This window comes from Erpetoichthys calabaricus, chromosome 1, assembly GCF_900747795.2.
Source record: "Erpetoichthys calabaricus chromosome 1, fErpCal1.3, whole genome shotgun sequence".
In the NCBI taxonomy this organism is placed as follows: domain Eukaryota; kingdom Metazoa; phylum Chordata; class Cladistia; order Polypteriformes; family Polypteridae; genus Erpetoichthys; species Erpetoichthys calabaricus.
The window spans coordinates 352,725,322-352,748,950 of NC_041394.2; the positions used below are offsets into that span (position 1 = coordinate 352,725,322).

At 42.0% G+C, this 23,629-nt stretch overlaps 2 protein-coding genes across 3 annotated transcripts in view; one reads left to right on the forward strand and one right to left on the reverse strand.

Moving 5' to 3' along the window:
* LOC114665650 (zinc finger protein 665-like) overlaps nt 1-11,299 on the reverse strand; it is a 44,482-nt gene extending 33,183 nt beyond the window's left edge. Inside the window, exons 1-2 of the mRNA XM_051935821.1 lie at nt 10,883-11,299; nt 6,265-6,727 (exon numbers count right to left, since the gene is read on the reverse strand). Of these exons, the coding sequence (XP_051791781.1) occupies nt 6,265-6,688 (424 nt within the window). The 5' untranslated portion in view covers nt 6,689-6,727; nt 10,883-11,299. The remainder of the gene's footprint in view (nt 1-6,264; nt 6,728-10,882) is intronic.
* An 11,910-nt stretch (nt 11,300-23,209) lies between these two features.
* Nucleotides 23,210-23,629, forward strand: part of LOC127527457 (zinc finger protein 679-like) — a 29,003-nt gene continuing 28,583 nt past the window's right edge. For both annotated transcript variants that reach the window (XM_051926343.1, XM_051926345.1), the window contains exon 1: nt 23,210-23,342. In XM_051926343.1, coding sequence (XP_051782303.1) covers nt 23,227-23,342 — 116 coding nt within the window. In that variant the 5' untranslated portion in view covers nt 23,210-23,226. The remainder of the gene's footprint in view (nt 23,343-23,629) is intronic.

Genomic DNA, 23,629 nt, shown 5'->3' on the forward strand with positions numbered 1-23,629 from the left:
ACACACAGAGTTCTCCTCATTTCAACTTGAAATTTCATTGACACAACTTTGTAATCCACTGGAAGAAAAATTTATACACACCCACCTGAGGTCACTCCACAGGGGAAACGTCTGACTAAAAGTGAGACCACTCTTGCCCGAGAATTGTGTTTCAAAAGCCAATACAGAGTCCTACTATATCTGATCAGTAGTTTCAACATTCTTCATAAGCTCCAGGTCATACGCCACACCAGAGAATCAACGTTTCATGTGCCAAGAGTCAGTAGTCATTAGTTACCAAGGTCCAATGGATCCATCTCCTACTCTTGCTCATCCCCTGCTGTCACTGCACTTAACTATCATATTTCATCATGGGAGCCAACATGGTGGCTCTAGGTGTTTTTGTCAGGTTATGCCAGACTAGTCTGTGGGCCATCATCTTATCACTTGCTCATCAGTGATCACCACTCCCAGCCCCGATTCCAGACGCGAGTTCTGGTATTCCTGTTCATGGTGAGGTCCTGTTTGATTGAGTCAAGACGATCTTAAGCATCAATCCTAACTTATCTAGCACCTTCTCTTATAGCCAGGGTGTCAAACTCGATTGTACTGTGGACCAAATACAACACTCTGCACATCCAAATGCGTGCTGGCATCAGTGGTGGATTTGCCCAGTGGGGGCCGATTGGTCTCATGGCGTAGGAACACCTGCAGATTTTCTTTTTTTTTTTTTTCTCCATCCTCCTGGCCATTGGACCTTACTGACTTTAAAATTCTGCTTATGGTTTATAAAGCCTTAAATAATCTCGCCTCATCTAATATATCGGAATGTCTGACATCTTATATTCCAAATCGTAACCTCAGATCCTCAACTGAGTGTCTCCTTAGAATTCCAAGAGCAAAACTTAAAAGAAGTGGTGAGGCGGCCTTCTGCTGTTATGCACCTAAAATCTGGAATAGCCTGCCAGTAGGAATTCACCAGGCTAATACAGTGGAGCACTTTAAAAAACTACTGAAAACACATTACTTTAACATGGCCTTCTCATAACTTCACTGTAATTTAAATCCTGATACTCTGTATATCCAATTCATTATAATAACTATTCATTCAAAATCTGTACTAACCCCTACTCTCTCTTCGGTTTCCTTTTCCGGTGTCCATCTACCCAAAGCACCATGATGTTTCAACAATGATGGATGCATTAAAAGCCAAAAGTCTGTATGACCATCAGCATCAAGTCCTTCCATGAGAACCTTAAATACAAAGAGGACTATTTCATTTATGTTAGTTAGAATGCCCAGAGGGGACTGGGCGTTCTCATGGCCTGGAACCCTTACAGATTTTTTTTTTTTCCTCCAGCTTTCTGGATTTTTTGTTTTTTCTGTCCACCCTGGCCATCGGACCTTACTCCTTTTCTATGTTAACCAATGTCTTATTTTAATTTCTTATTTTGTCTTATTTTTTCTTTTCTTCATTATGTAAAGCACTTTGAGCTACTTTTTGTATGAAAATGTGCTATATAAATAAATGTTGTTGTTGTTATTCTTTGTTACATAGTACTGCCTAATCTTATTTTAATATTTTTCTTTCTTCATCTTTCAAAGGACTTTGAGCTACGTAATTTGTATGAAGATGTGCTATAGAAATAAATGTTAAATAAAGTAATGAGGCTGTATGTGTAGACTTTATTATGGCTCTATTTTATCAAAAAAAAAAAAAACCCAACAATCACCACCACTGAAAACTTTAGATTTCAAGCCTTACATTTCAAATACAATGTGCAATTCACATTACTGTGGTCCAATGGCTCCCAGTCCTGGGGACCCAAATTGGCTGCAGGTTTTTGTTCCAAGAAAGTTCTGTTTCTTAACTGAAATTTCTAGCTTAATGAAGCTCTGTTACTCAATGATTTATGTATGTCTTTTGGGGTCAATGTAGAAATAATAAAACGAAGTTTGGTCTTTTTTGTGTTTTATTGTAATGTACCAGGAATTTATGATTGTTACATGGGAATCGCATCACAATTTATTTAAATGAGGTTTTTATAGCTTTAATTCTTTATTTACTAATGAGCATGTTAATCCGATACCAATCAGTCCCATTAAGTTGCTTACACTGTATTAGCAGCCATTACTTTAAACATAAAATACAGTAATCCCTCATCTATCGCGGGGGTTACGTTCCAGAGCCCCCCGCGATAGGTGAAAATCCGCGAAGTAGCGACCTATATTTATTTTATTATTTATACATATTTTAAGGCTTTATAAACCCTTCCCACACTCTTATAAACCTTTCTCACTCTCGTTAACCTTTCCCACACTCTTATAAACACTTTCTACGCTCTTAAACACTTTCTACGCTCTTAAACACTTTCTACGCTCTTAAACACTTTCTACGCTCTTAAACACTTTCTACGCTCTTAAACACTTTCTACGCTCTTAAAGACCTCAGACCAACACTGCACACTGCACGCAGCGATCAGACGTCAATGTGTCTGCACTCGCTTTGTGAAGCGGGGCAGCTGAACTCTCAGCAGAGCAGAAATGGACTTTGTGCTGCTTCTACCAAAATGCCTGCTTGTTGCTCTGCGCGTTCGGAAGGAGGAGGAGGAGGAATGGGGGTGTGTGAGGGCTGAACTCACGTTCGCTCAAACCCTCCCCCCCTCCCCGGAGGCGCACGCTCCTGGCACTTCGCATTGTCAAGGGGGTGGGGAGCTGAATGAACGCTAAGGAGAAGTGGACTTTGTGCTGCTTGTCGCTCTGCGTGTCAATAATTTAAAAGCCTGTACAATCAGGCTTTTAGGTGTACATCACCTATTTTCCTGTCTCACTGTCTTGTCTTGCGTGAAGTTAAAATGTTTTATAATAGTGAGATGTTACTCATATCCTTAGCCCGACATTCACATATCATATGTGTTAACAAAGTGTGTTTTATAAGTTTACATGTGTTTAAAGCATGTGGGATGGGTATTTTAAGGCTTAAACTATAAAAATGTTTATTTATATGGTCTTTCTATATCGCGGATTTTCTCCTGTTGCTGATGGGTCTGGAACATAACTTCCGCGATAGGCGGGCAATCACTTGTATTTAAAAACCCGCGAAGTCGTGAATCCGCGAAAAGTGAACCGCGAAGTAGCGAGGGAATACTGTATTGATAAACAATTTACAAAAGTGGTCTTTTACTTATACAGTCTGGTCTACATGTATTTGGACAGTGACGCAATTTTAATAATTTTGGCTCTGTATGCCACCAGAAATAAAGTAAGATGTGATTTAAGTGTAGACTTTCAGATTTAAATTTAAGGGGTTTACCAAAAATGAGCCGTTTAGGAATTACAGCCATTTTTATATGTGGTCCACCCATTTTCAAGGGCTCAAAAGTATTTGGACATTTGACTGACCAGCTGTTCCATAGCCAGGTGTCAGCAGGTCCCTCATTATTTCATTACCTATTAAGACGGTAGAAGGTCTGCAGTTGATTCCAAGTGTAGAATTTACATTGGACATCCTATTGAGAGTTCACAGTGACCAAAGAGCTGTTCATGCAAATAAACAGGCCATCATTAGGCAGAGAAAAAAATTTTTTTAAAGAGATGGCAGAAACACCAGGGGCCTCATGCATAACGCTGTGTGTAGAATTCACACTAAAACATGGCATAAGGACAAAAGCGGAAATGTGCGTACACACAAAAAACTCCAGATGCATAAATCTGTGCATTCGCCAAATTCCATGTTCTTCCGCTCCATAAATCCCGGTCAGCATGAAAAGTAACGCACATGCATGCGCCTGCTGCCACTCCCCAACTCCTCCTAGAATTATGCCTCTTTGAATATGCAAATCAATATAAATAGCCATTAAGCTCGGCGTTCTGTGAAAAGGTAATGGCAAAAGCACAGGGGAAAACAGAAGTAGAGGCAATGAAAAAGTATTATTAATTGGTTTAAACCAGGGGTGCCCAACTCCAGTCCTTGAGGGCCGCAGTGGCCACAGGTTTTCATTCTAACCCTTTTCTTAATGAGCGACCGGTTTTTGCTGCTAATTAACTTCTTTTGAATTAAGTTTAATTGACTTGGTTTTTAAGAAATGTTTCCCTGAATTTCTGATATTGAGGTTGGATGTCGGTCTCGTAAGGTTTTTCGGGCAGCTGCGCAGAAGATGACTGCGCATTCGGCTTCGGACAGACGTGAGTGAGTGAGCAGGTGAATTATATATATATATTATATGTGTGTGTATATTATATTATATATTATATAACATATACACATTTTTCACTTAAGGGTGTACTCACTTTTGTTCCCAGCAGTAGACATTAATGGCTGTGTGTCGAGTTATTTTGAGGGGACAGCAAATTTACACTGTGGTACAAGCTGTACACTGACTACTTTACATTCTATCAAAGTGTCAAATCTTCACTGCTGTCCCATGAAAAGATATAATAAAATATTTACAAAAATGTGAGGGGTGTACTCACTTTTGTGAGATTATGTATATATGTGTCCTAGATTACAGTGTTAGTTTTTTTTATTAAGAAAATGAAATTTCGTAGGCTTATTGTTCCAAAATACTAAAATAGCATTTCCTTAAATATTACTTAAATGTATCCATAGTACATATGGCATAAAAGAAAAAACACTTTTCATAATTACAAACTGTCATATTGCTTATTTCAGATATTTACAGCTCTCTATTATTTAAAAAAAAAAAAAAAATTTGAGAAGAGAGACGAGACTTATACATCCTGTGAGAAGAGACTTTGTGCTAAGAGATTTAGCAACGCCCAAGGCTGGAAATAAAAGACAAAAAGTAGAAGTAGATTGTTGTAAAGAATTCAAAAAAGTTGGCGTGATACACGTGCAGAGCAGGTTAGAGATAATGGAAGTACGAAAATTAGAAAGTCTGAAAAAAAAAAAAAAAAAAACAAATGATAGTAAAGATTGCATTAGCGCAAACAAATGGAAATTACTCCTCGGTGAAATAACGGAACAGCGAAAAGCGATCAAAGATATATTGCTCGGATTTAAACTTTAAGTCTGAGACCTGTAGATTGCCCAATTTGTGTTGCCATCAGGGAAAAGTAGTGTCTCCTCCCAATGAAGAAGTGTATCCGCGAGAATTAAAAGTTTTGTTGTTTGGTGAAAGTGAAATCCACATACGAGTTCGGCAGGGACGTGAAGTGGCTGGCGCGAAGCACAGGCCAGAGGGTTGGCAAGCGAAGCCCCCTAGTACATAGTACAAATATAATCATTGTCTTGTGGTTTGCCTCTCAAATATCCGTCCCCATATCGGAGTATAAAAGAAAGTCGAGGGGAGACTACTTCCGATTTTTTAAAGATTACAAAACCATGCTTAGGAGAACATTAATAACAAATTTCAGTACAATAGGTTACTAAAACTATGGTATCCACATAGTGACTCCATAACATATGCAGAAGCAAGGAATGACATTTAAGAAGAAATACTTGATTAGTAATGAACAGTTAACATCAGTATTTGGAAGATGTGGAACAAAATATCATTGCTCTTTTAAAAAACACTTTTACAGCGCTGCACTCATTTAAAATTCACCATAATTTAATTAACATTTAACTATGATGGGGGCTTCTGGTTTTAATGCAATGACAGAAGGAACTGGGTGTTCTGGAATAGCCAATCAACGTCCATAACTCAACAGAAATTAACCGGCTGTGGCCCAACTTGGAGAGGCAACTGAGAGGGGAATCCCAGCAACATCTAGGAACAAAAAAAGGTTGGAAAAAAAGAGGAATGGGAGAAATTGATAGCTGATCAGCAGCTACAGGAAATGCTTGGTAGAGGCCAGTTAGTCAAGACAGATTTTTGGGGGGGTTGGAATGGAATCACAGACTGGACTGCAGATGTTTAAACATCGTGTTCAGGAAAGACAACAAGTCGTCCAATTGTTAGCGTGTTATTTGTTTGAGAATAGCGTTTGTCTGCTGTCGTAATTTAGTGGATGATCCGACCACATGGTTTGGACGAAATAATGCAGAAATCTGAGGATTTCCAAAGGGTTCACAAATTCATTCTTGCAACTATTTTCGAATAGCACTCTTTACCAAAGAGTGTTGGCGAGTTTGAACAAATTCACAACTTAAATTCAAGAACAGCAATTTGCTAAACCTTACAAAATTAGTCATCGATAAATGCTCAGACTCAATTTCACTGTACAGTATTTCAAAGTTTCACATAAACACAAAACGTTCCTTTCAGGCCCATTAGCCCACAATGACCCTAAAACGTTCACTTATTGTAATTTTATACTTACTTTTTTTAGGCTGATTTGCAGGTGGTAGCTGATCTTTCGGAATTCTAACAGATGAAACTTCCCCAGTCAAATTTGTTGCAGCCTGTAATGATTCAGACTTCACATCAATGGAAGGCTCTAAATGTGAAGAGTCATTGCTTTGAGAGGAGAATAACCCGATCTCTGCTCCATCCCGACAGCCAAAATGAAGGTCGTCTTCCTCTACACTTTCATACTTGTTGCGCACATCAATGCCGACAGACTTTTCTTCAGCCTCTTCTTTAATGCCAAACGACTCCAGTTCACAATCTTCTTTCTTAATCCCCAGACTGTCCTGTTTAGGGTGGATGCTCTCCCATTCACAGTCCTCCTCCTCCTTAACACGTACAGTGATTATGTTGAGGTTATTTACACCAGCTTTACATATCCCCTCTTGCGCATCCATCTAGAGGTCACAGTAAAACATCAGCTTTTTTCGTTCCCACTGTGGAAAGAACAGAATTCAACTCCATTAAAACTGAATCATTTAGATCTAAAGACCTTTAGAATTGCATTTTACAACACCTTGTCAGTTAAGGTTTATTCAACATACGTCAACAGTAAATCACTACTCTTCATATCAAATTATCAATTATAAAACATACTTGGGAATGAAGGTTCAAGTAGCTGGCAGAAAAGGACCATTTTCCAAAGCTGTGAGCCAGCAGTACTCACTACTTGGCCAAAATCAGTGTTGTTGGGGTCCCAGAATTGTGCCATAAGTTATGTAGAGGAATGGTCAGGATATTAGAAAAAATTGAAATGAGAACGGGCCATTCAGCTCAACAAAGCTTGTCAATCCTATCCACCGAAGTTCTCCAAAATTACATCAGGTCATGTGTTTGAAGGTCCCTAAAGTCCTACTCTCTACTGTAGTACTCTGCAACTTATTCCTTGTGTCTGTGGTTCTCTGTATGAAGAAAAATTGTAAGAGCCATTTTCCTAGTTCTAGAAGATTCTTGAATATTTATTCGATGACAATGCATAAACTATGGGAGGTTCCTATAACCCCCGTAAACAGAATTGTACAGTAATCCCTCCTTGATCATGGGGGTTGCGTTCCAGAACCCCCTGGGAAAGGTGAAAATCCGCGAAGTAGAAACCATGTTTATATGGTTATTTTTATATTGTCATGCTTGGGTCACAGATTTGCACAGAAACTCAGGAGGTTATAGAGAGACAGGAACTTTGTTCAAACACTGCAAACAAACATTTGTCCCTTTTTCAAAAGTTTAAACTGTGCTCCATGACAAGACAGAGATGACAGTTCCGTCTCACAATTAAAAGAATGCAAACATATCTTCCTCTTCAAAGGAGTGCGCATCAGGAGCAGAGAATGTCAGAGAGAGAGAGAGAGAGAGAGAGAGAGAGAGAGAGAGAAAAAGCAAACAAAAATCAATAGGGCTGTTTGGCTTTTAAGTATGTGAAGCACCGCCGGACAAAGCAGCTGCAAGGAAGGGAGCAATGTGAAGGTAGTCTTTCAGTATTTTTTTTAGAGGAGCATCCGTATCCTCTAGGCCAGTGTGCGAACAGCCCCTCTGCTCACACCCCCTCCGTCAGGAGCAGAGAATGTCAGACCAAGAGAGAGAGAGAGAGAAAAGCAAACAATCAAAAATCAATACGTGCTGTTTGATCTTTTAAGTATGCGAAGCACCATGCGGGAAGCATATCGCTTGACAAAGCAGCCACATGTAAGCCCAGCAAGGAAGGGAGCAATGTGAAGGTAATCTTTCAGCATTTTTTGAGCAGCGGCCGTATCCTCTAGGGGTGCGAACAGCCCCCATGCTCACAATATATTTGAGGAGTTTTATTTAATGCGTAATACACACTCAGGTTGGGTAGCTTCTGACAATAGTGTCCCTTGTATGAAATCAACTGGGCAAACCAACTGAGGAAGCATGTACCAGAAATTAAAAGACCCATTGTCCGCAGAAATCCGCAAACCAGCAAAAAATCTGCGATATATATTTAAATATGCTTACATATAAAATCCGCGATGGAGTGAAGCCACGAAAGTCGAAGCACGATACAGCGAGGGATTACCGTATTGGTATATTCTTGCCATTTCTAACAGCTTGGAGTAAACATTCTTCAGTTAGTTAGTTAGTGACAGCCTTGCCTTGTATAAGGTGTAGAGGCATACGGTTTTTAACTGTGACCGTGCCTGGGCACATGCCTATGTGCCAACCAGCCTATGGGCCTTTTGAGTGTGTGAAGTAAATATGTAAGAAAACAATTAAATTTATGTGTTTATTTGATCTTTGCACTTCAGGCTTTACACATTATATAGTTTGTCTACATTTTGTTATTTATTACTAAAATATGAAAAACATTTCAATTTTAATGATGTATTTTTTGGTTAAGTTAAATGCACTTTTTTTTGTTTAAAGACGACGTGCACTTTAGTTTGTATTGTTTAATATATTTCTTTTTTATTGTGATGGTCACACTAATATAAAAAATCTGATTATTTTCAAATTCATATGTTTCACTGGTTGTTATTTTAACTTGATTGTTATTAATTTTAATCGTGTTAATGCAGAGACATCAGGGTGACATTCGTGAGCAGATGAGGTAAGACATGCACTGGAGCCCAGAACAGGATGTGCAACCATAGGTCGCAGGCATCAAAATAGTCCGGCTTGAAATAATTGTGACTAATCGAAAAATAAATTGAACGATTAGTCGACTACCAAAATAATCATTAGTTGCAGCCCTATAAAATACACACCATATTGTGGAGAACTGGGGTGTCCTCTTTGAGGCTAGACCACAATGATCTGCTACATTCCAGCTCACAAAGCAAAAACCATGAACTGCCTGTAATATGTTTCAGTTCACTTCAAGCTCTGTGTAAAAAAAACACAAGCTGGGAGCTATGGCATACCTTGTTAGGTTAAAATGCTCAGCTCATTATAGGAGTATCCCACAGACAGGTGGTAGACATTGCAGTGCATTTTATTGGGCCCCTATACTCCCTGCCTCCAACCCAGAGCCAAACCAAATGTTATCATAGCACAGCAAAGCACATCACAACCTCCATGCATGTGTAACTAATATGTTGCCAGGCAAAGTAAAAAAAAGCAAGAAGGGGCAAAACACTAAACAGACACAGACAAAACAGAACCATCAGTAAGTTGGCTCCACTTTAAGCACTGGAACATTGTACATAGTTTACAATACAATTTTTACCCCACTTTTTTTCCTTTTTATGCACAATGCTTAAATGTTCAATTCACTGTATGTACCACACAAAAGTCAATGCTGTATAATTTGGTATACTGCATTACACCTCAAATGGAAATTCTCTTTTTGCATGACCTTTGGGGATCAGAGCGCAGGGTCAGCTAAAAAGTTAAAGTAAACTACAATTAAGTTCTTAATCCTCCATTCACATCTTTGTGATGGCATGAGATTACAGACCAAAGCATTACATTCAATTCTGACTGAGTCACCCTTGTTGCTGGAGGGATGAAATTATATGAATGCAGTACACCAAAATTTCCCATTATTCTTACTAATGACATGTTTGAATTCAAAACAATACAGACTATTATAAAATTCTATTTTCCCCCCAATGACCATCAGCAAAAGACAAGATCAGTAACTAGGAAGATCAATGCTTGCATATTTTGCTACAGGGTAATTAAATGCATGAAGAATTTTCAAGAGCAAGGAGCTCCAGCGAACTAATAGTATTAACCCCAGTAAAAATAAAAAAACCAACCAGTATCACATACAGAAAGTACTCAGTTGCATAAAACTTCTGATACACTCCGCTGACAGCAGTAGAACCGAGGCTTGCTGTCGTAAACTACCAGGGTGAAACTGGCTAACACCGCTACTGTGCGAACACACACACACACGTTCACACTCTTTTCTTGGTATCTGAACCCAGTCCATTTTGTTTGGTTTTCTCTTTTACTCATCAGACATGCCTGCACTTTCAACGGCCTTCCGATCATCAACAACGAGAACATCTTTAAAACGGAGACCACGGACTTAATGGAAAAAGAAAAGCCGAAATCGAAGCCCTGTGAGTGCGGAATTGCAGTCTTCTCCAATTCGCGGATTCGAGAAGGTTATGATTGAAGAACTATACTGTGGCAACTCGACCTTCGAGAGAAAAGGAATGCGAGTTCTCCACTGGGGCAGGCGAGCCAGTTGGATCACCCATTTCGGACTTTTGCGTTTTGATAGCTTTTTTCAAAAGAAATTGTGACTTTTAGGGGGAAAAAACGGAGATACTAAACTTTCCAAGTCCGAATGTCGAACATCAAGTTAACTTTATCTTAGTCTGATTTAGTCCTTCCCACCTAGGCTGTTACCATATAGAAAGGAATTAAATGGAGGATGATACACGTGTGTGTGTGTGTGTGTGTGTTGGGGGGGGGGGGGGGGGGTGCTTTGAAGCAGAAATTCATTTGATAACGTGAACCGACCAACAGACACCGATAAATAGCAAAGACAAGCGGAAAGCCTTGGGGAGATTCATTCGAGCACAGCGTTGTTCTCCTCTAATTCAACCACCGTGCAATAACTGAATGCAGGGAATGAAAACTCTGCCGTCCATAAACCCACACCCAGAGAGAGCACTCACCTTCTGTCTCTCTTGACGAGTCTTTCTAAAAGCATTCGCACGCCTAACTCTCCTCTCATCCGTTGTCCAGTGTGGGGCGGCAGCACAGCTTAAGTTTCCGTCGCCATGGAAGACGTCACGCGGCACTGGAAGGCGGGGGAAGGATTGTCCAGGCAGGAACTGTGCGCATGCGCGCGCGGATCAGCCATTTTTATGTTATTTATTACGTGAGGGAAAAGAAGACTACCGACTTTATATATATATTGTCAGATTTTTGAGATCGCGGCACTCCCCAGCTCCGCTGCGCTCGACAACCCTGCAACTGCGCTGTAAGGTGAAATAGACAGGAATTGGTTGTCCGCTGCCGATTTAACAAGTTCGCAGACTCACCGCGTTACATTTCTGTCACCCGTTGGTTGATTCTGTGAACATTTAAAATCGTCCACTGACCTGGCGGTGTGCTCAATTTCTGTCTCCTCTCCTGTGCAGGAAGGCTGACTCTTCTTTTGATCAGAGAATATATCGAATGCAGGACGACGTCATCGTAATTGCTTGTGTGCTGGAAAATTGGGATCCTTTCTTTTATGTAAACTGTAATATAGCATATTATATTGCTAATAATGATTTGTGTCCTAAACGGCACCTCATAGCTGGTGAAAATGTGTTTTCATATCCTGTAAGAATTGATTTAACCATTAAATTTTCATGATTATTAGATGATATTAATCATTTATGTGTTAAAGCAGCAGGAAGGGAAAGATGCATGTACAGGTGCATCTCAATAAATTAGAATATCATTGAAAAGTTCATTTATTTCAGTAACTCAATTCAAAAAGTGAAACTCATTATATAGATTCATTACACACAGTGATATACAGTAGTTTAAGCGTTTATTTCTTTTCATTTTGCTGATTATAGCCTACAGGTAATGAAACCTCAAAATTCAGTATCTCAGAAAATTAGAATATTACATAAGACCAATAAAAACAAATGGTTTTTAATACAGAAATGTTGGCCTACTGACAAGTCTGTCCATAGGCACTCAATACTTGGTCAGGGCTCCTTTTGCATCAGTGTGGCGTGGCATGGAGGCGATCAGCCTGTGGCACTGCTGAGGTGTTATGGAAGCCCAGGATGCTTTGATCGAGGCCTTCAGCTCGTCTGCATTGTCGGCTCTGCTGTCTCTCCTCTTCCTTTTGATAGATTCTCTATGGGGTTTAGGTCAGGAGAGTTTGCTGGCCAATCAAGAACAGTGATACACACCATGGTCATTAAACCAGGTATTGGGACTTTTGGCAGTATGGGCAGGTGCCAAGTCCTATTGGAAAATGAAATCAGCATCTCCATAAAGCGTTTCAGCAGAGGGAAGCATGAAGTGCTCTAAAATTTCCTAGTAGACGACTGCACTGGCTTTGGACTGACTTGATAAAACACAGTGGACCAACACCAGCAGATGACATGGCTCCCCGAATCATCACTGACAGTGGACACTTCACACTGGACCTCAAGTAATTTGGATTCTATGCCTCTCCACTCTTCCTCCAGACTCTGGGACCTTGATGTCCAAATGAAATGCAAAATTGACTTTCATCTGAAAAGAGGACTTTGGACCACTGAGCTGTTAACAATCCAGTCCGTTTTCTCCTAAGCCCAGGTGAGACGCTTCTGATGTTGTCTCTAGTTCAGGAGTGGCTTGACACAAGGAATGCTGTGACAGTTGTGGCCCACGTCACAGATACACAAGTCTGTGTGTGGTGGATCTTTAAGCACTGACTGCAGATGCAATCCAAGTTGCTTGTGCACCTTTTTCTGCCACATTCAGAAGAAGTGGGTCAAGAAATGCGACTGGAGCTCCTTTATATCAATGGCAATAAACCTGCATAGTACCTCGCTGGGACAGGGAAAGCCAAGTCAGGAGTTTTCTTTCTTTCTTTTGAATTTTCTTGCTTTATAGTCATTCTGGAGGTGCAAACAGTCCTCGCATCTTAATATTCCATACCTCACGAGGTGATCTTCACAAAATGTTGCTGTAGTTTGCTGGTGTTGGCGTAGTAAATTGACAAATGGTGTCATCCAAAGAAATCCATCTTTTACCATAGGAACAGGGGGAGGGTCTGCAGGGGGATAAATTTCAATATTTTAGCTGGTTGCTTGCCACTGTATTACATGCTTATTTTAAAAGAATATGTGTTTGTGCAGGGTGATGTTATGAAGATGGATTTTATTGGCGACAGCAGCAGCTTGAAAACGAAACTTCGGACGTCACAGTAGCTCTGTGCGCAAATCGACACAAAGAGCGCCGTGTTACAAATGTGAGTGTGTGCAGGTTAAAAGCAGATCTATGGAAACGGATTATTCATGTACTTGCCGAACATCTTTCGTCGTGATCAGGACTTTGGCCGCCGTGATCAGGACTTTGGCCGCCGCGAGATAAGTTTTCTATTTTTTTTTTTATCTCCTTTTGCTGTTAATGTGGACAACGTGACAAATGTTTTGAAACTGAAAGTAAAAGGGCAAATTAAAAATAAGCTTATTAAAGTTTCTTCTCATGATTTCTACAGTCTGCACATTGCTTAGGATCCCCAACTCACCCCACCACACCAAGGCGGAGGTTTCACCTGTACTCGGCTATACTCGGGTCACAATCCGGGCAGTTCCTCGTGTGTGCTTTATCAGCGCATGCTCCCAACCAACCAAGGCTTTGCAAACATACTTGCATGGCATCATTATGAGGTATCAATTTCAAATGTACTCAGGTCTTTTAACAAAACAAATGACTTAAGAACATGCATAGAAGCGTAGTAACAGATACTAACCGATCTTTACAATAAATTGTTACAACATCCAGAATTTCATTTGATAGCCATCATTTAAAAATTTGTTCAGAAGCAAGCAGGTTCATGTTCATGACCAGAACAAAGGCATAATATTACTGTTTACTATTATTATTATTATTATTATTATTGAAAAATTAATAATAATACATTTTATTCATATAATGCCTTTCCCATGCTCACTGTTTGAACATCACTCTTAATAGTTTTTAATAAAAATAATTCAAACCAATTTTTAGAACAACTATTTTTAAAGTTAATGTTTGAAATTAACACATATGCTACTTTGTCTAGGTTCGTAGACACACCTAGATTTTATACAGCTTCACTGCATGTGTCATTATTAACAATTTGTCCCGCTTCCAAAAGAAACGTTTTCCCAGGACTGAATTGCACTAATTAGTACGGAGAAGTGCGATCAATGGGGTTTATGAGGGCCCCATTCCTATTTTTGCCTTAGGCCTTCAAATCAATAAATCCGACTCTGTCAATGACATAGACGTCAATGACTCTGTCAATGACGATTAGCGTTTAGCGAGAAAGTGGCTCTACAAACCTTCGGTGCCTTCTGTGATCCTGGGAAATGTGAACTCACTACCAAATAAAATCGACAAACTGGCTGCGCTGGTGAAAAATGTCAGGACCTACAGAGAATGCAGTTTGTTGTGTTTTAGTAAAACGTGGCTAACAACTAACATCCCAGATGCTAACATGGAGCTACCCGTGTTTAGCACAGTTAGAGTGGACAGAGACGCAAGTACCTGCAGAAAGCAGAAAGGAGGTGGACTTAGATAGATAGATAGATAGATAGATAGATAGATAGATAGATAGATAGATAGATAGATAGATAGATAGATAGATAGATAGATAGATAGATACTTTATTAATCCCAATGGGAAATTCACATTCTTCAGCAGCAGCATACTGATACAATAAATAATATTAAATTAAAGAATGATAATAATACAGGTGAAAAAAAACAGACAATAACTATGTATAATGTTAAATATTAACGTTTACCCCCCCTGGTGGAATTAAAGAGTCGCATAGTTTGGGGGAGGAACGATCTCCTCAATCTGTCTGTGGAACAGGACAGTGACAGCAGTCTGTCGCTGAAACTGCTCTTCTGTCTGGAGATGACATTATTTAGTGGATGCAGTGGATTCTCTATAATTGATAGGAGCCTGCTGAGCGCCCTTCGCTCTGCCACAGATGTTAAACTGTCCAGCTCCATGCCAACAATAGAGCCTGCCTTCCTCACCAGTTTGTCCAGGCGTGAGGCGTCTTTCCTCTTAATGCTGCCTCCCCAGCACACCACTGCGTAGAAGAGGGCGCTCGCCACAACTGTTTCATAGAACATCTGCACCATCTTATTGCAGATGTTGAAGGAAGCCAGCCTTCTAAGGAAGTATAACCGGCTTTGTCCTTTCTTGCACAGCGCATCAGTATTGGCAGTCCAGTCTAATTTATCATCCAGCTGCACTCCCAGATATTTATAGGTCTGCACCATCTGCACACAGTCACCTTTGATGATCACTGGGTCTATGAGGGGTCTGGGCCTCCTAAAATCCACCACCAGCTCCTTGGTTTTGCTGGTGTTCAGGTGTAGGTGGTTTGAGTCGGACCATTTAACAAAGTCATTGATTAGGTCCCTATACTCCTCCTCCAGCCCATTCCTGATACAGCCCACGATAGCAGTGTCATCAGCGAACTTTTGCACATGGCAGGACTCCGAGTTGTATTGGAAGTCCGATGTATATAGGCTGAATAGGACCGGAGAAAGTACAGTCCCTTGTGGCGCTCCTGTGTTGCTGACCACAATGTCAGACGTGCAGTTCCCAAGACGCACATACTGAGGTCTGTCTTTAAGATAGTCCACGATCCATGCCACTAGGTATGAATCTAATCCCATCTCTGTCAGCTTGTCCCTAAGGAGCAGAGGTTGGATTGTGTTGAAGGCACTAGAGAAGTCTAGAAACATAATTCTTACAGCACCACTGCCTCTGTCCAAGTGAGAGAGGGATCGGTGTAGCATATAGATGATGGCATCTTCCGCTCCCACCTTCTCCTGATATGCAAACTGCAGAGGGTCAAGGGCATGTTGAACCTGTGGCCTAAGGTGGTGAAGCAGCAGCCTCTCCATGGTCTTCATCACATGTGATGTCAGAGCAACAGGCCGAAAGTCATTCAGCTCACTAGGACGTGATACCTTTGGGACTGGGGTGATACAAGATGTTTTCCAAAGCCTCGGGACTCTCCCCTGTTCCAGGCTCAGGTTGAAGATGCGCTGTAGAGGACCCCCCAGCTCCGATGCACAGACCTTCAGCAGTCGTGGCGATACTCCATCTGGACCCGCTGCTTTGCTGGCACGAAGTCTCCTCAGCTCTCTGCTCACTTGCGCTGTTGTTATTATGGGTGGGGATGTTTTTCCTATGCTGGTATCAGCAGAAGGATGTGTGGAGGGTGCAGTACTCCGAGGTGAGAGTGAGAGTGGGTTAGGGTGGTCAAACCTATTAAAAAAGTTGTTCATTTGGTTTGCTCTCTTCACGTCTCTCTCAATGGTGGTACCCCGCTTCGAGCTGCAGCCAGTGATGATCTTCATCCCATCCCACACTTCCTTCATGCTGTTATTCTGCAACTTCTGCTCCAGCTTTCTCCTGTACTGCTCCTTCGCCGCCCTGAGTTGGACTCGGAGTTCCTTCTGCACGCGCTTGAGCTCATGCTGATCACCGTCTTTAAAAGCCCTTTTCTTCTGGTTCAAAAGGCCCTTGATGTCACTTGTAATCCATGGCTTGTTGTTAGCATAGCAGCGTACTGTTCTTACTGGAACTACAATGTCCAAACAGAAGTTGATGTAGTCAGTAGTGCAGTCAACAACTTCCTCAATGTTCTCATTATGAGATCCCTGCAGGATATCCCAGTCTGTAGTTCCAAAAAGTTCTCTCAGAGTATTCTCAGCCTCCGGGGTCCACTTCCTGAATGATCGTGTGGTTACAGGTAGGACTCTAACTTTTGGTTTATAGTGAGGCTGAAGCTGAACCAGGTTATGATCTCCTTTCCCAAGCGCAGGCAGCGGGGTGGCGCTGTATGCGTCTTTAACGTTTGCATACAGTAAATCAATAGTTTTATTTCCCCGGGTGTTACAGTCCACATACTGGGAGAATGCAGGCAATGTTTTGTCCAGCGTCACATGGTTAAAGTCTCCAGCGATTAGCACAAGCGCCTCAGGGTGCTGCGTTTGTAACTTAGCAACAGCGGAATGGATGATGTCACTCGCTGACTCCACGTCTGCCCGAGGAGAAATGTATACAATAACAACAATGACATGTCCAAACTCTCTGGGCAAATAGTAGGGACGTAAACTTACGGCCAACAGTTCGATATCCCTGCAGCAAGTGGAGATTTTGACGTTAACATGTCCAGAGTGACACCACCGTGTATTAACATAGAGAGCGAGTCCTCCTCCTTTGTGCTTACCACAGGTACTTGCATCTCTGTCCGCTCTAACTGTGCTAAACCCGGGTAGCTCCACGTTGGCATCTGGGATGGTGTTATTTAGCCACGTTTTGCAGAAACACAACAAACTGCATTCTCTGTAGGTCCTTACATTTTTCACCAGCGCAGCCAGTTCGTCGATCTTATTTGAGATTGAGTTTACATTCCCCAGAATCACAGAAGGCACCGAAGGCTTGAAACGCCACTTTCTCGCAAGCCGCTTCTTTTTTAGCTTAGTGCCGGCTCTGCTGCCACGATACCGCCTTCTTACCTCGTCGGGTAAATATGGAACCACACCGGCACTGGCATTTGTTCTCAGCGCCCGAAGTTGAGTACTTGAATAGGCGAGTCTCGGCGTGTTAAAATCCATGCCCACGTTGTAAAAGTAAGTGTGTCCAGGAAAGGAATCCACATAAAATAAAGTGGTAGGAGTGATCAATAAATAAAAATAGAAAAATAAAAGTAGAAAAGTACACATACATATACAGTCATACACGGAGCTGCTGAAAAGGCTGCCACTCACGGCGGCGCCGGATATTGCACTCTATGTCAATAAAAGATGGTGCAACTCTGGACATGTTAACGTTAAAATCTCCAGTTACTTCAGGGACATCGAACTGTTGGTCATAAGGCTGCATCCCTATTACTTGCCCAGAGAGTTTGGACGCATCATTGTTGTTATTGTTTACATCCCTCCTCAGGCGGATGTGGAGATAGTGGGTGACATCATCCATTCTGCAGTTGCTAAACTACAAACACAGCACCCTGAGGCATTTGTGCTAATCACTGGAGACTTCAACCATGTAACACTGGACAAAACATTACCTGCCTTCTCCCAGTATGTGGATTGTAACACCCGGGGAAATAGGACTATTGACCTACTGTATGCAAACATTAAAGACGCATACAGTGCCACCCTGCTGCCTGCACTTGGGAAAGCAGATCATAACCTGGTTCTGCTTCAGCCTCACTACAAACCAAGAGTGAGGGAGCTACCTACAACCACACGCTCATTCAGGAAGTGGTCCCCTGAGGCAGAGCAGGCTCTGAGAGACTGCTTTGGAACTACGGACTGGGATATCCTGCAGGGGTCTTATAGTGGGAACATTGAGGAGGTTATTGACTGCACTGCTGACTACATCAACTTCTGTATGGACATTGTAGTTCCAGTAAGAACAGTACGCTGCTATGCTAACAACAAGCCATGGATTACAAGTGACATCAAGGGCCATTTGAACCAGAAGAAAAGGGCTTTTAAAGGTGGTGATTAGCATGATCTTAAGCACATGCAGAAGGAACTCCGAGTCCAGCTCAGGGCGGCGAAGGAGTAGTACAGGAGAAAGCTGGAGCAGAAGTTGCAGAACAACAGTATGAAGGAAGTGTGGGATGAGATGAAGATCATCACTGGCTGCAGCTTGAAGCGGGGTGCCACCATCGAGAGAGATGTGGAGAGAGCAAACCAGATGAACAACTTTTTTAACAGGTTTGACCACCCTAACCCACTCTCACCTCGGAGTACTGCACCCTCCACCCATCCTTCTGCTGATACCAGCATAGGAGAGAGTTTACCCCAACCCACAATTACAGCAGCCCAGGTAAGCAGAGAACTGAGGAGACTTTGTGCCAGTAAAGCAGCGGTCCCAGATGGAGTATCGCCACGACTGCTGAAGGCCTGTGTGTTGGAGCTGGGGAGTCCTCTACAGTGCATCTTCAACCTGAGCCTGGAACAGGGGAGAGTCCAGAGGCTTTGGAAAACATCTTGCATCACCCCAGTCCCAAAGGTATCACATCCTAGTGAGCTGAATGACTTCCGGCCTGTCGCTCTGACGTCGCATGTGATGAAGACCATGGAGCGGCTGCTGCTTCACCACCTGAGGCCACAGGTCCGTCACGCCCTCGACCCTCTGCAGTTCGCATACCAGGAGAAGGTGGGAGCGGAGGATGCCATCATCTACATGCTACACCGATCCCTCTCCCACTTGGACAGAGGCAGTGGTACCGTAAGAATTGTGTTTATAGACTTCTCTAGCACCTTCAACACCATCCAACCTCTGCTCCTTAGGGACAAGCTGACAGAGATGGGAGTAGATTCATACCTGGTAGCATGGATCGTGGACTATCTTAAAGACAGACCTCAGTATGTGTGTCTTGGGAACTGCAGGTCTGACATTGTGGTCAGCAACACAGAAGAGCCGCAGGGGACTGTACTTCTCCAAAACCAAGGAGCTGGTGGTGGATTTTAGGAGGACCAGGCCCCTCATGGATCCCATGATCATCAGAGGTGGCTGTGTGCAGAGGGTGCAAACCCATAAATACCTGGGAGTGCAGCTGGATGATATGTGATATGTGGATATGTGTGTCTTGGGAACTGCAGATCTGACATTGTGGTCAGCAACACAGGAGCGCCGCAGGGGACTGTACTTTCTCCGGTCCTGTTCAGCCTATATACATCGGACTTCCAATATAACTCGGAGTCCTGCCACGTGCAAAAGTTTGCTGACGACACTGCTATCGTGGGCTGCATCAGGAGTGGGCAGGAGGAGGAATATAGAAGCCTCATCAAGGACTTTGTTAAATGGTGCGACTTAAACCACCTACAACTGAACACCAGCAAAACCAAGGAACTGGTGGTGGATTTTAGGAGACCCAGGCCCCTCATGGACCCCGTGATCATCAGAGGTGACTGTGTGCAGAGGGTGCAGACCTATAAATACCTGGGAGTGCAGCTGGACGATAAATTGGACTGGACTGCCAATACTGATGATCTGTGCAAGAAAGGACAGAGCCGCCTGTACTTCCTTAGAAGACTGGCATCCTTCAACATCTGCAGTAAGATGCTGCAGATGTTCTATCAGATGGTTGTGGCGAGTGCCCTCTTCTACGCAGTGGTGTGCTGGGGAGGCAGCATTAAGAAGAAGGATGCCTCACGCCTGGACAAACTGGTGAGGAAGGCAGGCTCTATTGTTGGCATAGAGCTGGACGGTTTGACATCCGTAGCAGAGCAACGGGCACTCAGCAGGCTCCTATCAATTATGGAGAATCCACTACATCCATTAAACAGTGTCATCTCCAGACAGAGGAGCAGTTTCAGCGACAGACTGCTGTCACTGTCCTGCTCCACTGACAGACTGAGAAGATCATTCCTCCCCCAAACTATGCGACTCTTCAATTCCACCAGAGGGGGTAAACGTTGAACATTATTCAAGTTATTGTCTGTTTTTTACCTGCATTTTTTATTACTCTTTAATTTAATATTTTTTGCTGCTGGAGTATGTGAATTTCCCCCTGGGATTAATAAAGTATCTATCTATCTATCTATCTATCTATCTATCTATCTATCTATCTATCTATCTATCTATCTATCTATCTATCTATCTATCTATCTATCTATCTATCTATCTATCTATCTATCTATCTATCTATCTATCTATCTATCTAAATTGGACTGGACTGCCAATACTGATACTCTGTGTAAGAAAGGACAGAGCCGACTATACTTCCTTAGAAGGCTGGCGTCCTTGAACATCTGCAATACGATGTCACAGATGTTCTATCAGATGGTTGTGGCGAGCGCCCTCTTCTACGCAGTGGTGTGCTGGGGAGGCAGCATAAAGAAGAGGGACGGCTCATGCCTGGGCAAACTGGTGAGGAAGGCAGGCTCTATTGTAGGCACGGAGCTGGACAGTTTGACATCTGTGACAGAGCGAAGGATGCTGAGCAGGCTCCTGTCAATCATGGAGAATCCACTGAATCCACTGAACAGTATCATCTCCAGACAGAGGAGCAGCTTCAGTGACAGACTGCTGTCACCGTCCTGCTCCACTGACAGACTAAGGAAATCGTTCCTCCCCCAAACTATGTGACTCTTCAATACCACCCGGGGGGGAAAATGTTAACGATAGATAGATAGATAGATAGATAGATAGATAGATAGATAGATAGATAGATAGATAGATAGATAGATAGATAGATAGATAGATAGATAGATAGATAGATACTTTATTAATCCCAAGGGGAAATTCACAAACATGATACAAAGTTATTGTCTGTCTGTATACCTGCATTGTTATCACTCTTTAATATTTTCTTTATCAGTATGCTGCTGCTGGAGTATGTGAATTTCCCCTTGGGATTAATAAAGTATCTATCTATCTACAGTTAGGTCCATAAATATTTGGACAGAGACAACTTTTTTCTAATTTTGGTTCTGTACATTACCACAATGAATTGTAAATGAAACAACTCACATACAGTTGATGTGCAGACTTTCAGCTTTAATTCAGTGGGGTGAACAAAACGATTGCATTAAAATGTGAGGCAACTAAAGCATTTTTTAACACAATCTCTTCATTTCAGGGGCTCAAAAGTAATTGGACAATTGACTCAAAAGCTATTTCATGGGCAGGTGTGGGCAAGTCCGTCGTTATGTCATTATCAATTAAGCAGATAAAAGACCTGGAGTTGATTTGAGGTGTGGTGCATGTGGAAAATTTTGCTGTGAACAGACAACATGCGGTCAAAGGAGCTCTCCATGCAGGTGAAAGAAGCCATCCTTAAGCTGTGAAAACAGAAAAAACCCATCTGAGAAATTGCTACAATATTACAAGTGGCAAAATCTACAGTTTGGTACATCCTGAGAAAGAAAGCAAGCACTGGTGAACTCAGCAACGCAAAAAGACCTGGATGTCCACGGAAGACAACAGTGGTGGATGATCGCAGAATCATTTCCATGTTGAAGAGAAACCCCTTCACAACAGCCAACCAAGTGAACAACACTCTCCAGGGGGTAGGTGTATCGATATCCAAGTCTACCATAAACAGAAGACTGCATGAAAGTAAATACAGAGGGTGCACTGCAAGGTGCAAGCCACTCATAAGCCTCAAGAATAGAAAGGCTAGATTGGACTTTGCTAAAGAACATCTAAAAACAGTTCTGGAAAAACATTCTTTGGACAGATGAAACCAAGATCAACCTCTACAAGAATGATGGCAAGAAAAAAGTATGGAGAAGGCGTGGAACAGCTCATCATCCAAAGCATACCACATCATCTGTACAACACGGTGGAGGCAGTGTGATGGCTTGGGTGTGCATGGCTGCCAGTGGCACTGGGACACTAGTGTTTATTGATGATGTGACACAGGACAGAAGCAGCCAAATGAGTTCTGAGGTGTTCAGAGACATACTGTCTGCTCAAATCCAACTAAATGACGTCAAATTGATTGGGTAGCGTTTCATGATACAGATGGACAATGACCCAAAACATACAGCCAAAGCAACCCAGGAGTTTATTAAAGCAAAGAAGTGGAAAATTCTTGAATGGCCAAGTCAGTCACCTGATCTTAACCCAATTGAGCATGCATTTCACTTGTTGAAGACTAAACTTTGGACAGAAATGCCCACAAACAAACAGCAACTGAAAGTCGCTGCAGTAAATTATTGTCTGTTTTTCACCTGCATTATTATCATTCTTTAATTTAATATTATTTATTGTATCAGTATGCTGCTGCTGGAGAATGTGAATTTCCCATTGGGATTAATAAAGTATCTATCTATCTATCTATCTATCTATCTATCTATCTATCTATCTATCTATCTATCTATCTATCTATCTATCTATCTATCTATCTATCTATCGGCCTTGCAGATCATTAAAAAGGAGGAAACCCAGCATCTGGTGATGTCCATGAGCTCAAGACTTCAGGTCTTCGTCATTAAAAGCAAAGGATTTTCAACCAAGTATTAGAAATGAACATTTTATTTTCAGTTATTTAATTTGTCCAATTACTTTTGAGCCCCTGAAATGAACGGATTGTGTTAAAAAATGCTTTAGTTGCCTCACATTTTTATGCAATCGTTTTGTTCTCCCCATTGAATTAAAGCTGAAAGTCTGCACTTTAACTGCATCTGAGTTGTTTCATTTAAAATTCATTGTGGTAATGTACAGAACCAAAATTAGAAAAAAGTTGTCTCTGTCCAAATATGTATGGACCTAGCTATTAAAAAAGCAGTACTTTTTTTTTTTTGCAAAATGTCACATGGTTTATATCGTGACGTCATGCAAAGCGACGGAAACTGAAGCCACGCACGAGGGGAAAGGCGGCTGTGCAAACTCCTTTAGAAAGAATCCCATCATTGAGAGGCAAAACAGAGGGTAAGTGCTCGGGGTTTGGGGACAACATTTTGTTGATGTGTGAGATTTAATTCCCTCCACTCATAGTTACTGCACGCGACTGGAATCAGAGGCGAGCATCCCGCCGCCGGACTTTACTCGAGCGAATCCTCACTGTGGCCCCGTGTCTTTGTTGTGTTTTTTTGGCTTAGTTCACGTTTCTGAGTCTCATTTCAAATCCAAACTGCACAGGAAAGTTGCCGCCGCCTCTTCATAATTCTGATTCATTTCTGTTTATTCGTAAGTTCGTGTTTTCAAATCGCCGAACC